At 45.2% G+C, this 15,041-nt stretch overlaps 1 protein-coding gene across 3 annotated transcripts in view; it reads left to right on the plus strand.

Moving 5' to 3' along the window:
* The window catches only part of znf628 (zinc finger protein 628), a 16,126-nt gene continuing 1,085 nt past the window's right edge, over positions 1-15,041 (plus strand). Inside the window, exons 1-9 of one of the 3 annotated variants that reach the window (XM_088998616.1) lie at positions 1-101; positions 1,332-1,841; positions 2,836-2,908; positions 4,396-5,337; positions 7,084-7,236; positions 7,993-8,302; positions 9,992-10,146; positions 10,217-10,459; positions 11,940-13,367. In XM_088998616.1, coding sequence (XP_088854742.1) covers positions 1,465-1,841; positions 2,836-2,908; positions 4,396-5,337; positions 7,084-7,236; positions 7,993-8,302; positions 9,992-10,146; positions 10,217-10,459; positions 11,940-13,367 — 3,681 coding nt within the window. In that variant the 5' untranslated portion in view covers positions 1-101; positions 1,332-1,464. Of the gene's footprint in view, positions 102-1,331; positions 1,842-2,835; positions 2,909-4,395; positions 5,338-7,083; positions 7,237-7,992; positions 8,303-9,991; positions 10,147-10,216; positions 10,460-11,939; positions 14,557-15,041 lie in introns of those variants that run through there. The other 2 variants (XM_088998614.1, XM_088998615.1) reach the window with 2 other exon arrangements.

Below are 15,041 nucleotides of genomic sequence, written 5' to 3' on the forward strand. Positions count from 1 at the left end.
GAACGACCAATCGCCATCGTTGTTCTTGGAGGGCGGCTTCGGGTGCAGAATGGCGTTAGTCTGTACCGTTTATTGTTAAGGTTGTGTGGATTAGCACTGCGGTATGCATTTCCTTCTCATATTCTCAATAATATATTTTAACGTGGTTGGGGGCGCTTCAAAACACGGGATGAGTAGCCAATATTCACGCATTAAAATGTCGAACATTAAGTCGATGCCGTTTTGCTTAGACGAGGGCCAAATACGGGCTAGTCAGTAACGTGGACTGTTTTGTTGACATTGTAAAAGAAAATAATAAAACACGTTTATGTTTAGTTAGCAGGTTTCCCTTTAGGATTATGCGAGGACAATTTGTGTGATGCTAATTGGCGTTTGTATACGGCTAGCAAGCAATAATATTTTGAAAAATGTGCGAGTAAAGATAGTGGAGAGTTAAAGGACAACCGACGCCCCCGGACAAGTTGTGTCCATAACTTGTAAAATCACTTCAAATCACTTGTACTGAGCGTATTTTACAAAGATTCCACCGCATATAGCGATATTTTACGTTTTAAGACTCGCGCTGAATATTCAGGAAGTCTTGTTTTCGAGTTGATGACAATGCCTGACGTGACGTCACGTCTGCAACGCCCCTGACCGAGAAAGCGACACAACAATGCATTTTGGGTACTTTGTTTGGTCTGAAAACTTCGTGTTGATGGCGAAATTAGAAGGAAAAAACATAAATAACGTGATGGTGAATCGTTTTGTGTTGCACCAAGACTACTATTTGATACTAGTTGACACAAATTCCCAGCAGACAAATCAGCCCAGTTCCAACGAAGCTTGGGCGCCATCTTGTGAATTTTCTGGGCGCTACATTGGAGTCCAGGCGGTTCGAATTGATACGGAAGGACTTCTTTAATCGATTGCAAACATTTATGCTTTCCTCTTCAGAACTATTTGAATCATATTCATAACTAGATGAGTAACAAGAAAGCATCTTCTCCGAATCTAATGCGAATTGTTTTGATTCTCAAGCAATGCAAGACATCCTGGCGTGACGTCACGAACAAGGGGGCGGGACCTTCTGAAACTGACACTTTCTGAGGTCATTTTGAAGTAGTTTTGGGACACTTGAAGTCATTTTTATTGGTGTTTTGCATTTGACTAAAAATATCAGCCTGCGTGTTTTGGGTATTTTAGATGCTATAAAACGTTTTTATGATGTCAGTTAGGAAACAAAAAAGGGTGTCGGTTGTCCTTTAAAGCTTCCAAGGGAAGGATTAGGGGTGAACAATTGGAAATTAGATGATTTTAGTATAACACTTTTTTTTTTCCTCCCCTCCCAGTCAGATTTGTGTGGAGCATAATTGGCAGCCGCTTTGTCCGGCATTGGGACGGGATTCCAACACCAACAAAGGATGGACTGGATGAAGTTTAAAACTACACTCCCAAATTAATCCAAGAACACCTTGACCCATCATGGCAAATTCCGTTGCCACTCTGGTGGTCCAAGCAGAACTCTTAACCCCACAGTCCTCCGCCTCCCTGTCCGCTTTCCCATCCCTCCTCGGTTCAGGCGATGACGACGACGACCGTGCGAGAGGAGACCTGCTGGAGGGCAACAAAGCCGCGGTGGACAATGTGGAAGTGGTTCTGGATATGGAGGCGTCGTCGGAGTCGGCTCAGCGGTCCGAGACGTCCGAGCATCCCTTTCAGTGTCTGGACTGCGGCAAAACCTTCAGGTGGTCATCCCGCCTCACGCACCACCAGAGGAGCCACAACAACGAGAGGCCGTATCGCTGCAATCTTTGTCCTAAGGCCTTTAAGGGCTCCTCGGCGTTACTATATCATCAAAGGTAAACACACACAAATTGATTCAAGTACTACATACAGTGATACCTCGGCTTACGAACGCTTTAGCTAACGAACTTTTCGCCTTGCGAACATTAAATTCGCGAGAATATAATCTTGGCATACAAACTAGTTTTCGGGAAACACACACAGAGCGCCACAATGGCTGGCGGACTAGTTTTCGGCGGAAGAACACCAAAGCACACGACCGAACAGCGCCACCGTGGCTGCCGGACTACTTTTCCACACCCACTTTCATTCAGTGCACTCAGTGCAAACGTGGTTTGTTATGGAGTGGAGTACTTTTGCTTTTTTTGGGACCGAAAAAGACCCCACCACAGGCTAATGTTAAGACAAAGAGGACACAAAAGAAAATTACGATTGCGCAGAAGAAGAAGATCATCGTAAAACACAAACGAGGTGTGCGTTTGTGTGACATAGCGTCCCAGTACCAGTATGCTAAGTCAACCATTGCTACGTGTGGCTAAGGGTGTTTCTGTGTTGTCTAAGCAACGGTCTCAGGCAATAGAAGAGGTTGAAAAACTTCTGTTGATTTAGATTAGTTTAAAGCAGCTAGCAGGGGACAGTGTGAGTGAGGGTATTATCGCCGAGAAAACACGGCAACTTCACTTGGATATCATCAAGAGGCAACTACATCAACGACCATCACAAAGGTCAATAAAATGACTTTATTATACTGTACAGTTTATTTGTTTCATTACAATACAATAGCACATTTATTATACATAAAATAAGGAATATGTTGTGTAGTTTTAAGGCTTATTTGGGAGAAAATTATGTTTTATGGGGACCTGGAAACAGATTATTCTCATTTTTAATAGTTTCCTATGGGAAATTAATGTTTGGAAGACACACTTTTCGCCTTACACACACTTTCTGGGAACCAATTAAGTTCGTAAGCTGGGGTATCACTGTAGTTTAACATCCTGATTATTGTGTGTGTGTGTGTGTGCGTGTGTGTGTGAATATTTTTTTTAGGTCTCACTCGGGAGAGAAGCCTTACAAATGTCAAGATTGTGGCAAAGCCTTCAAGCGCTCTTCTCTTCTCCAGGTGATGACTCAAAACGTATTTTGTGGAGACCTGAATTGTTGTTGTCGTTTTTTTTTTTTTTTTTTTGAGGTGGTATCGAAAAGTTTACGAATTATTTCAAGATTATCTGTCAACTAAAGATGATACAACGGCTCCCAGTCCATCGCTAGAATAGATGTCAAAATTCTGCGATTGAACTACAAAGTGGCGACCTGGTAGTCGAATGGTTAGCACACTGGCTTCACAGTGCAGAGGTCGTGAGTTCAAGACCCGGTCCGGCCCCCCCGATGTGTGGAGTTTTCATGTCTTCCCTGGGCCCACGTGGGTTTTCAACGGGTACTCTGGTGTCCTCCCACATGTCAAAAACATGCATAGCAGGCTGATTGAACACTCAAAAATTGTCCCTGTGAGTGAGTGTGCGAGTGAATGTTTGCCCTTTGATTGACTGGCAACCAGTTCAGGGTGTCCCCCGCCTAGTTACTACAAAGCCACTAGCATCGAGCAGAGTCGGAGATCAGAGTTCAAAGGACACATGGTGCATCCGTTTTTGCTGTTATATTATAATAATAATAATTATAATAATAATAATAATAACACATTTCATTTATAAGCGCCTTTCAAAACTCTCAAGGACACTTTACAGTCACAGGATATTTTTTCTGCGGGTGAGCAGCGGCAGCCATACGCGCCAGCCTTCACTCAACCCGGAAGTAACTCAAATAGAGATAGAAAGCTAGCTAGCTAATAGATACAGTAATAATAATAATCCATTTCAATTATAAGCGCCTTTCAAAACTCTCATGGACACTTTACTGTCACATGATATTTTTTCTGCAGGTCAGCCATACGCTAGAAAGCTAGCTAGCTAGTTAACTCAAACGTGGCAGTGGATTTGATGTGCTCAAAATGGACCAAAGAGGATATAACAATCCTATAAAAATGCTATCTAGCTAGCTACCTAGCTGGCTATCAATTTGCTATCTAGCTATATCTATTTGCTATCCATTTGCTACTATTTGCTATCTATTATCTCGCTACCTAGTTAGCTGTCTATTTGCTATCCATTTGCTATCCATGAGCTATCTATTTGCTATCTATGAGCGATCTGGCTAGCTAGCTACAGTAGCTATACGGCTATCTAGCTAGTTAGCTAATTGTCTAGCTGGCTATCTATTAGCTATCTGTAATCTAGCTACCAAGCTTTCTATCTATTTGAGTTACTTCTGGTTTGAGTGAAATATGGCGCATGTGGCTGCCACTGCTCACCCGCAGAAAAACTGATCCTGTGACTGTAAAGTGACCTTGAGAGTTTTGAAAGGCGCTTAGAAATGTATTATTATGATTATTATTATTAATAGATACAGTAATAATAATAAATTTCATTTATAAGCGCCGCAAAAAGCTGCTTTTGGAACTGTTCTACTCGTAAATGCATGTTAGCGGCTCTTGTTTGGGATTCGATAGGAACAAAAAAATCCAACGTCTCATCACTTGTTCTCCTTCACCAGGTGCACCAAAGCGTCCACACGGGTGTCCGAACATTCTTATGTCCCTATTGCCCTTTGACCTTCAAATGGAGTTCCCATTATCAATACCACCTGCGCCAGCACACCGGCGAATGCCCGTACCCGTGCGACACTTGCCCCAAAGCCTTCAAGAACTCCAGCAGCCTCCGTCGACACAAAAACGTCCACCTGGGACTCAAACCTTACACCTGCAACGTGTGCAACAAAGCCTTCACGCAGTCCACCAATCTGAGGCAGCACATGCGGATCCACACGGGCGAGAGGCCGTACGCGTGCGGCGAATGCGGGCGCACTTTCACGCACTCGTCCAACCTGGCGCTGCACAAAAACTCGCACGCCGCATCGGGGACGGGCGCAAAGGACGGCAAAGGCGGACGGGACGCGGTGGCGGGCCGCGATCTGGTGGAGGTGGTGGTGGTGGGCTCCGAGGAAGAAGCAGCGTCCATGTTGACGGCCATGGTGGGCTACGTCAGCCAGGAAGAGGGCGGCGACGGGGTCGCGGTGGGGATGGAAGAGGTCTTCCTGTCGGCGTCGTCGTCGTCCGGACGGGATGCCTCCCTCCTCCCGCAACTCGGCCTCGAGACCCCCGCCGCCGCGTCCCGGGCCATTGGGACGGAGGTCCACCTGAGCACGGACACGGGCGCTAGCTTGTTGCTTTACAGCTGCGGAAGCTGTACCCACACTTTTGCCACGCGGACCGAGCTGGAGGAGCATCAGTCCATTCACGTGGCACCGGGGGAACATGGTTCTCGTGGCGGGGCCGCGGGAGTGGAGGTGAGCGCCGGATTGGTCGGGACGGGCCACCTGCTCGCTGATTTTGAGGAGGTGGTGGAGACGACGACGACGGCGGCGGCGACGGCTGAAAGCGGGCACACGGCCGAGGTGCTCCTTGGTCTCGCGGAAACACCCGACGGAAGCATTTCGGTAAGTGGCAAAAGCGTCGGTGCCTCACTAACACGCTATTTTAGAAGCTAGCTAGCTAGCCAATCAATAGCCAACTGATACCTAGCTAGATAGCCATCCAGCTAGATAACCAGCCAGTTAGATAGTGGATAGCTAGCTAGATAGCAAACAGCTGGCAAATGATAATAATACATTTCATTTCTAATCGCCTTTCCAAACTCTCAAGGTCACTTTACAGTCACAGGATATGTTTTTCTTTGGGTGAGCAGCGGCAGCCACACGCGCCAGCGTCCACTAAACCCGGAATAACTTGAATAGATAGAAAGCGAGCCAGCTAGCTAATAACTAGCTATCTCGATAGATAGCCATATAGCTAATAGCCAGTCAGCTAAACACCCACGTGCCTGAATATGAGGGAATCATGTCACTTTTGTGTGTTAACTCATTCACTGCCAGACGTGCAAACACGTCTCCACTCCAGTGCCAGGGTTTTTGTCATTGTCACTCAAATTGCAGGACCCACAGAATATTGACTTTTAGGACAACATAAACGACATAACGACGACATAAACATTCAATGCAGCGTAAGACACCTTAGACTCTCTTTTTTTATCAGAGCAAAATACTTAATTCCTAAATGATATGAGTCTGGAGTTATCTGAAATTGAAATGGGGGTGGGTGTACACAATACAATACATACATACCGATTTATATAGCGCTTTAACAAACATTGAAGCTGGAACAAAGCCCTAACATGGATAAAAGGCAAATGCTCCCCGCAGGTGGGAGGCAAATAAAAAACATTGAGGTCTGACCACCACTTTAGTCTGACCAGCGCTTTATCGACACCCAAGAAAAGCCCAAACCCGAACAAATTCAGGATTGGATTGGATTTACTTTAATTAGTCTTGGAGTGGAGAAATTGTCATTTCACAGCAGCAAAGTGATGAAGTAAGAGAAAAGGAAAGGAAGAAGTAGAAAACCAAAATACAGGAGCTGCTAGAAAGGCAGCCACTCTCCATTCCAAAGCTATCCATTCCATCAAGCCACCAACAACCATCACAAAACGACTTTATTATACTGTACAGTTTATTTCTTTAATTACAATACAGTAGCACATTTATTATACATAAAATAATGTATATTGTGTGTAGTTTCTAAGGCGTATTTAGTTAAAAAAATATGTTTTATGGGGACCTGGGAACGGATTATTCTCATTTTAATGGTATCCTATGGAAAATTAATATTTGGAATACACACTTTTCGCCTTACACACACTGTCTGGGAACCAATTAAGTTCGTAAGCCAATCAGAATCAGAATCATCTTTATTGCCAAGTATGTAGAACACACAAGGAATTTGTTTCCGGTAGAACACGCTGCACTAGTATCGTCGTCAAAAAAACTGCTAAGTGGCACTATACAGTTCCATTTTGGCTACTGTTGAAGAGTTCAAAGAGTTAATGGCTTGGGGGAAGAAGCTGTTTAAATGTCTGCTGGATTTGGTGCGCATGGATCGGTAGCGCCTGCCTGAGGGGAGTAGCTGGAAAAGGTGGTGGGCAGGGTGCGGAGGGTCCAGTAGGATTTTCCGCGCCCTTGTTCGGATTGTATCACTGTAATACATTTAATTTACAAGCACCTTTACAGAGCACCAAAGGACCCTTTACAATTAAAAGAACAATAAAAACCATCAATAAAATGATAAATAATCAAATAGAATAAAATAATATAAGAGCTCATGAAATTGTCTTTGTTTGGCTTCTCCAGGGCGGGGGGGCCACGCAGGCCCAGTTCGACCTCCTCCAGAGCTTCAACAAGGCGATTCAGAGCTCCAAAAGCCTTGAAGCTGAAGGTCTCACGTGCACTTACTGCAACAAGTCCTTCAAGACCAGCGGGGGCCTCAACAGACACGTGTCACTGGTCAGAACGCCGCCGTTTGCTAATAGATACAATAATAATAATAATAATAATAATAATAAATTTAATTTAGAAGCACCTTTCAAAACTCTTCAAGGTCACTTCACAGTCACAGGATACAGTTGCTGATAGCTACCTAGCTAGCTAGATAGCTAAACGATAGGTAGCTAGATAGCTAGCCAGCCAGCTCGACAGCTAATAGATAGCTAATGGTCATTCATTCTTCAGCTCCCTCGTTGTGATATGAAGCAGTTCGAGATGAAAGAGGAGAGGAGCAAAGCGTCCTTTTCAGTAGTGGATCAGGGACGTCACGGTGTAATGTGTACGTCTGGATGCCATCTTCTGGCTCTTTCTGATGCAACGCGATTTTTTTCAGACCAAACAAGCATTGACGTGATGGAAGGACTGCTACAATGTGTCCTTTTTTTTCGGTCAGGGGCGTTCCTTCAGTGACGTCACACAGACTCGTCACCAACTCAAAAACAAGACTTCCGGAATATTCAGCGCCAGTCTTAAAACGTAAAATATAGCTATATGCGGTGGAATCTTATTAAAATACGCTCAGTAGAAGTCATTGGAAGCCATTTTACAAATTATGGACGCAACTTGTCCGGAGACGTCGGTTGTCCTTTAACTGCACTACTAACACTCACTACTAGGACACTTGCAGCTCGATATAGTTTTTGAATTGTGTCATGAATGATTTTTTTTCTCCCTCCATTTGCTTTTATTCCATTTACATATTTTGACATTTTCCAGATGCACCCGCCCTCGTCGCAATCCCGCTCGCAGTTCAGCTGCTCGGCGTGCGACCGCTCCTTCTCCCTCTTGTCGTCGCTTCTCACCCACCAGCACTCGCACACCCCCGAGCAACGCCTCCTGGCCGAGGCCGAAGCCGAGATCGTCTGCCCACCTTCCCTCTCCTTGTCCCTCCCGCTGCCTTCCTCTCCCGAAAAAACGCGGGATGGAAAACGGGAGGCTCGCGGCGGCGAGGAACGGGAGGAGACGCCTGTTAAAATGGCGAAAAATGGCCGAAAGGTCGGCGGGTGCAAGAACGCCGCTGCGGGAGGTAAGAGCTACGTCGCAAAGAACATCGAACCAAAATGGCGCCGTAAAATGAAAAAAAATGGCCGCCTCGCTTTGTTAAATTAATTAATTAGGGAAGCAGATTAAAGCCAACAAAGAAAACAAAAAAAAGTTGGCAAGATTCTGATTTAAATCTCGGAATACGGAATTTAAATGACAATTATGAGAATTCCGAGATTAAAATCAGAATCTTGCCATTTTTTTTCTTCAGTGGGCCTAATCCTCTCCCGTAATCTATACTACTACGACTACTATGACTAATACTACTACGACGACTACTACTACTATTACTACTACTGTACTACGACTACTACAACTACTTGTATTATTACTACAACTACTGCTACTAGTACGACTACTACTACTACGTCTAATACTACTACTACGACTACTACTACTACTACTCTCATTACTACGACTACTACTACTATGACTACTACTACTACCACCACTACTACTATTACTACTACTACGACTACTACTATGACTAATACTATGACTAATACTTCTACGACTACTACTGCTACTACGATGACTACTATTACTACTACTATGACGACTAGAACTACTTGTATTATTATTCCTACTACTACTAAAACTACTTCTTCTACTACTAATTCTACTACTACGACTACTACAACTACTTGTATTATTACTACAACTACTGCTACTACTACGACTACTACTATGACTAATACTATGACTAATACTTCTACGACTACTACTACTACGATGACTACTATTACTACTACTATGACGACTACAACTACTTGTATTATTATTCCTACTACTACTAAAACTACTTCTTCTACTACTAATTCTACTACTACGACTACTACAACTACTTGTATTATTACTACAACTACTGCTACTACTACGACTACTACCACGTCTAATCAGAATCATCTTTATTGCCAAGTATGTAGAACACACAAGGAATTTGTTTCCGGTCGAACACGCTGCACTAGTATCATCATCAAAAAAATTGCAAAGAGGCACTATTCAGTTCAATTTGAGCTAGTGTTCAAAGAGTCCTACTCCTACTACGACTACTACCACCACTACTAATACTACAACTACTTCTTCTTCTACTAATACTACTACTACCACAATTTTTACGACTACTACTAATACGACTACTATTACTGTGACTATACTACTACTACTTTTACTACTACTACTACTACTACTATGACTACTACTACTACTGCTACTAATAATAATAATGATAATAATAATAAGAATACATTTTACTCGAAAGCACTTTTCATCACACTCAAAGACACTTTACAAGAGTTAACATAGCAAAATAAAATGTGTACCGTATTTTCCGGTGTATAAGGCGCACCAGACTATAAGGCGCACCTTCCATGAATGAAAAAAGTTTTCCAAATATCATATATAAATCTATAAAAAAAAAAAATCCAAATATAAGGCACACCACATTATAAGGCGCTACAGTTGAGGCTGGGGCGGAATGATTGGAAAGCAGACAAAACTTTATACGTATCGTGACACATTGCCGCCACCAGAGAAACACACGAAAACTGACAATATGGATTATTTTGATGAAGAAAACGAACCTATTACGAACATCGGTGATAATGATAACGGTAATATGAAAAATATGAATTATATGTTAAAAAAATCTTTTTTTTTCCCTTCCGCACAGAGCGCCCCTATCGCTGTTCCGAGTGCGGAAAAGCCTTCAAAGGTTCATCGGGGCTCAAATACCACATGAGGGATCACACCGGGGAGAGACCCTACCGCTGCACCGAGTGCGGAAAGACATTCAAGCGCTCCTCCCTGCTCTCCATCCACCAACGGGTAAATTCCAAAAAACGCCGGAAAATTCCGCAGCATTTCGGGCATTGTGAACCGCGCCGTCCCCCGACAGGTGCACACGGGCGTGCGGGCGTTCCAGTGCCCTCACTGCGCGTTGACGTTCAAGTGGAGTTCGCATTACCAGTATCACCTGCGGCAGCACACGGGCGAGAGACCGTACGTGTGCAAGGAGTGCGGCAAGTCCTTCAAGAACACCAGCTGCTTACGGCGACACGCGCAGATGCACTCGGGGTTGCGGCCGCACGTCTGCGCCGTCTGCTCTAAATCGTTTTCGCAGACGTCCAACCTCAAACAGGTCAGTTGCAAGGTCCGCCGCGTTCAGATTCGGCGACCTCGCCGAGCCTTTCTCGGATTACTCGACATGTCACCTTGCGGTTTTTTTAACTCATTCAATGCCATTCGCGGATTTATTCAGGAATGACGTTGAATGCCATTCCCGATTTTTTTTTTTTTTTTCATGCTTGGGTGCTGGTAAAGCGCTACCCATGGTCTCTGGCAATGTTTTTCTCTTTTCCACAAGGGGGCAGCATTTCCCTTGTGTCCATGTTAGCGCTTTGTTCCAGCTTCAGCTGTTGTTCAAGCGCTATATAAACCAATATGTATCAATTGCCCTGAGCTGCCCTCATTTCATGCTCATATAACTCCAGAGCCATATAATTTAGGAATTAACTTTTTTTTCTGATGAAAAAAGAGAGTCTAAGGTTTCCGACGCTGCATTGAATGTTGTTAAAACGCTGTATGAACCAATATGTATGTATTTTTGGATATCTGCCCTCATTTCAAGCTCAGATAACTCCAGACCCATATCATTTAGGAATTAACTTTTTTTCTGATGAAGGAAGAGAGTCTAATGTTTCTAACGCTGCATTGAATGTTCTTAAAACGCCATATAAACCAATATGTATGTAGTGCATTGTATTTTGGACATCTGCCCTCATTTCAAGCTCAGATAACTCCAGATCCATATAATTTAGGAATTAATTCTTATTTTCTGATGGAAGAAGAGTGTATAAAGTTTCTAACACTGCATTGAATGTTTATGTAGTCCTAAAAGTCAATTATTCTGTGGGTCCTAGAATTCGAGTGACAATGACAAAAACCAATGACAAAAACCCTGGCATTGGTGTGGACACATTTTTGCACATCGTCTGGCAGTGAATGAGTTAAAACATCCACAAAATGTGAGCAGAATATTTGTGGAATCTGGAGTCAGGAAATTTGTGGCGTTCCCGTGGCAGATTTTCCCATTTTGTGAAACGCGGTGACTGCCGTTGTTAAGTCATTCACTGCCAGATGTGCAAAAAAAGAATGAAAAAAAACTAGTTTTCACATCTGAAGTCAAACTTAATGACTGTTTTTGTGGTTTACATCCAAAAAGATGACATTTTGGTTCAGGTTTTAGCAACCATCATGAAATTTCACAAGTTTGATTTGCTTTCGCGGGCCGAAAAAAATGATATGGTGGGCTGGATTTGGCCCCCGGGCCTTGACTTGGACGCCTGCGGTTTAAACGCTTAAATCCGAAAGCGCACACCTGTAAGCAGCGAAACGGGGGAAAAGTAACGACAGGAAGCTGAAATCCATTTTGGAATTCTTAACTAACAATCCATGGGCAAAATAGACTTCACGTTAGCATGTGATTCCCATATTTTTAGGCCAGCAGAGAAGGCCTAGCTAGCAGGCACTGATGGCCCACCACTGCTCCTGCCCAATGTCTTTATTTATTTGACATGTGAGCCATTATTGTTATTGATATATTGTCCCCCATCCCGCAGCACGAACGCACCCACTCCGGCGAAAGACCCTTCCGCTGCTCCCACTGCAACAAGTGCTTCACGCACTCGTCCAACCTACAGCTTCACCTTCGCACGCACTCCCCCCAGAAGGACTTCAAGTGCCCGTACTGCTCCAAAGAATTCGTCATGCACTCGTACCTGCAGAGGCACGTCCGAACGCACGTCGCCGCCCTCCCGCCGCCCCCCGCCGAAGGCGCCGTGGCGGTGAAGGCCAGCGTGGGAGGGGTGACCACCACCACCACGCTGCTCAACCCCATCACCTTGGAATCGTCGGCGAGCGACGGCAGCCTGATCGTGTCCCGCCCGGCGCTCAACATCCCCGTCAACACGTCGCAGAATTATTTTATGATTCAGACGGCTAGCGGCTTGCAGCTTATCCCGCTTTCGGCGCCGCCGCCGCCGCAGAATTTCTACCTGCTCCAGTGCCCGTCGACCGACGGCTCCCAGTCCAGTTTGATCCTGGTGCCGACGGGCAACCAGGGCGGAGCCGAGCCTGCCCCCGCCCCCGTTATCCCCACCCTGCCGCCGTTCAACGGGCAAACGCGCCCGAGGGTCACCCACTTCCCCGCTGTTTCGCCGCAGATTGCCGTCAAACCGGATAACGAGACAATCAACCCCCCCGTCGCTTCACTCCCGGCGAATTCGTTACTTCGGAGGCCCGTTTTAGGAAAAAGCAACCGGACGGCGAGGGGGAGACGCGGTCGCAAGCCCAAATCGGCTCTTCCGAAATCAAACGTGACGCCGCCCGACCGCCATTCCAACCCGCCGTCTGCCCTCGTCGAACAAAACGTCCCGTCTTCCGCCGTCGTCGCGCCACTTCCTTCCATTTCCAGCGGAGTCGATCCGGCGGGCGAGAAGCAGTTTGTTTTCTGTTTCGACAACGCCGAACCGGCGAAGGAGGCGCCAAATATGGCCGACGTGGACGAATCGTACGTCTTGCGGTTCCAGGAAAGCGACGCCTTGTCGTCGTCGGCGGCGGACGGCGAGGAAAAATCGCTCCTTCTGCGATTCGAGGCGAACCCGCAAGGCGACGCCGCCGACGAAGAAGCGAAAGACAAGATGGCGTCGCTTCTTCGGGAGTGGGACCACCCCAAAGCGGGCGAGGGTCAACCCGGAGACCGGGCGGGTAACTCCTTCGTCTTCCACTTTCACGCCGAGGAACCGGAAGGCGATCGGCGTCAAGCCGAAGAGCGCGACGCCGCCGATCAGAGCGTCGTCTTCCAAGTCACCGCCACTGACGCCGCCGACGACAAAATGGAAACCGAAGAAGGAATGCAGATGATCGCATTGATAGAACGCAATGGGGCGGCCATGACGGGGGACGACGGCCCATGTAACGGCGCCGCCGCGGATGGCGCCGGTGGGATCTTCCAACTGGAAGGCGCCGATGAAATCGTCATCATCGAGGTGAGTACTAGTAACTTCGTGGAGCAACGAACGGAGACGGGAAGCGACGTTGACGTTTCCCAGAGGAGCGAAAACAAAATGGAGGACGAAAACAAAATGGAGGATGAAAACAAAATGGAGGTTGAAAACGAACACGTCACAGCGAATTCGCCTCAAGACGACCGTCCTGATAATCCGGAGGTCCACGCGTCAGAAGGACGGGCTGTCGGAAACAGACTTTTACCGAAGAGAAGCACCACTATTAGCAATTAATCGATTAATATGCAGCGCGCACCAAAAATGGAGGCGAGCGGACCTACGGTTGACATGTCAAAAATTAATCTACAACACGTTTTTTTTCACGCACCTTAATTTGACCCTCGAAAAATTCACAAAAGATCCCACAAGCTATCTAGCTAACTAGCTAGCTTTAGCTAGCTTTCTAGCTGGCTGGCAAGCTATCTATCTGTATCTCTATTAGCTCGCTAGCTTTCTATCTATTTGAATAACTTCCAAGGTGAGTAAACGCTGGCGCGTGTGGCTGCCGCTGCTCACCCGCAGAAAATGTTATCCTGTAAGACTGTAAAGTGACCTTGAGAGTTTTGAAAGGCGCTTATAAATGAAGCCAATAGATAGCCAGCCTATTAGCCAGCCAGCTAATAGATAGATAGCTAGCCGGATAGACGGCTAACAGACAGCCAGCCAGATAGCTAACAGCTAGCCAATACTAATAATAATACCATATCACGGAGTTACCAGTGAAATCACGTTCCTTGTAATTTGACTGGAATTTGAGGTTTCTCCTGAAATTTCACCCCCGCCATTTTTGTTTTCTTTTTTTTTTTTTTGTAGCGACATTTATGTAAATTACAGATTTAGACAATCAACCAACGGTCTAGCGCCTCACTCAAATTGCACTTTATAGTCAATCTCCAGGAACTGATAGCATGCACTTAGGAAGGAAAAAAACTGTTGTCATGCCAAGTTGCCACATGTTAGAAATGTTATACATTCAAATAGGCTGGGCATCGACTTTATTTTGTTTATGGTCCTTAATATATATTAGTGACAATGACGTCATAGGAAGTAAACGTATAGATGAATCAAGGTTTTGTGAATACTGTATATGTACATTGTCAATTTGATCACAATGTTAATAGTAGTTTCATCATAAATGCCTATGTGAATTTAAGCCGTGTTTCTCGATTTTTAAAGTAAAACTCAATAGTAGTTGACGTAAACTGTACGTGATACGTCGTATTTGCCATTCACGAAAATCCCGCACGAACCGCTATGTACGTACGCGAACGACGCAGGCCTCAATGTTGGAAACGCTACAGCTTCAATCGAAACGGCGGGAGTGTGGATGCAGAATCGAGCATCTACGAATAATATATTGCGGTCATCCAATCGAACGTAGTAACACCACTGATTCATAACATCAATACCCCCCACAAACACACCCCTTTTTTATTTTTTTTTTACCGTTCTAAGTGCGTGAAAAAGGTAAGTTAGAATGCGGTCATTCAGGGTTTTTGTCTGAAATATCAAACGTAAAATTATATCGACTGTGGACTTCGCCTTAAATGGTCATTATGTCCACAGTGCAACTAAAAAAACAAACAGTTGTATCGGGTCGTAGGCACACGACGTGTTTAGTAAATTTTGTCGAATAAAAATATTTGTACCGTAGAG

Source organism: Hippocampus bargibanti, linkage group LG06 (assembly GCF_051943395.1).
Source record: "Hippocampus bargibanti isolate YZ-2025 linkage group LG06, ASM5194339v1, whole genome shotgun sequence".
NCBI classification, from domain to species: Eukaryota; Metazoa; Chordata; class Actinopteri; order Syngnathiformes; family Syngnathidae; genus Hippocampus; species Hippocampus bargibanti.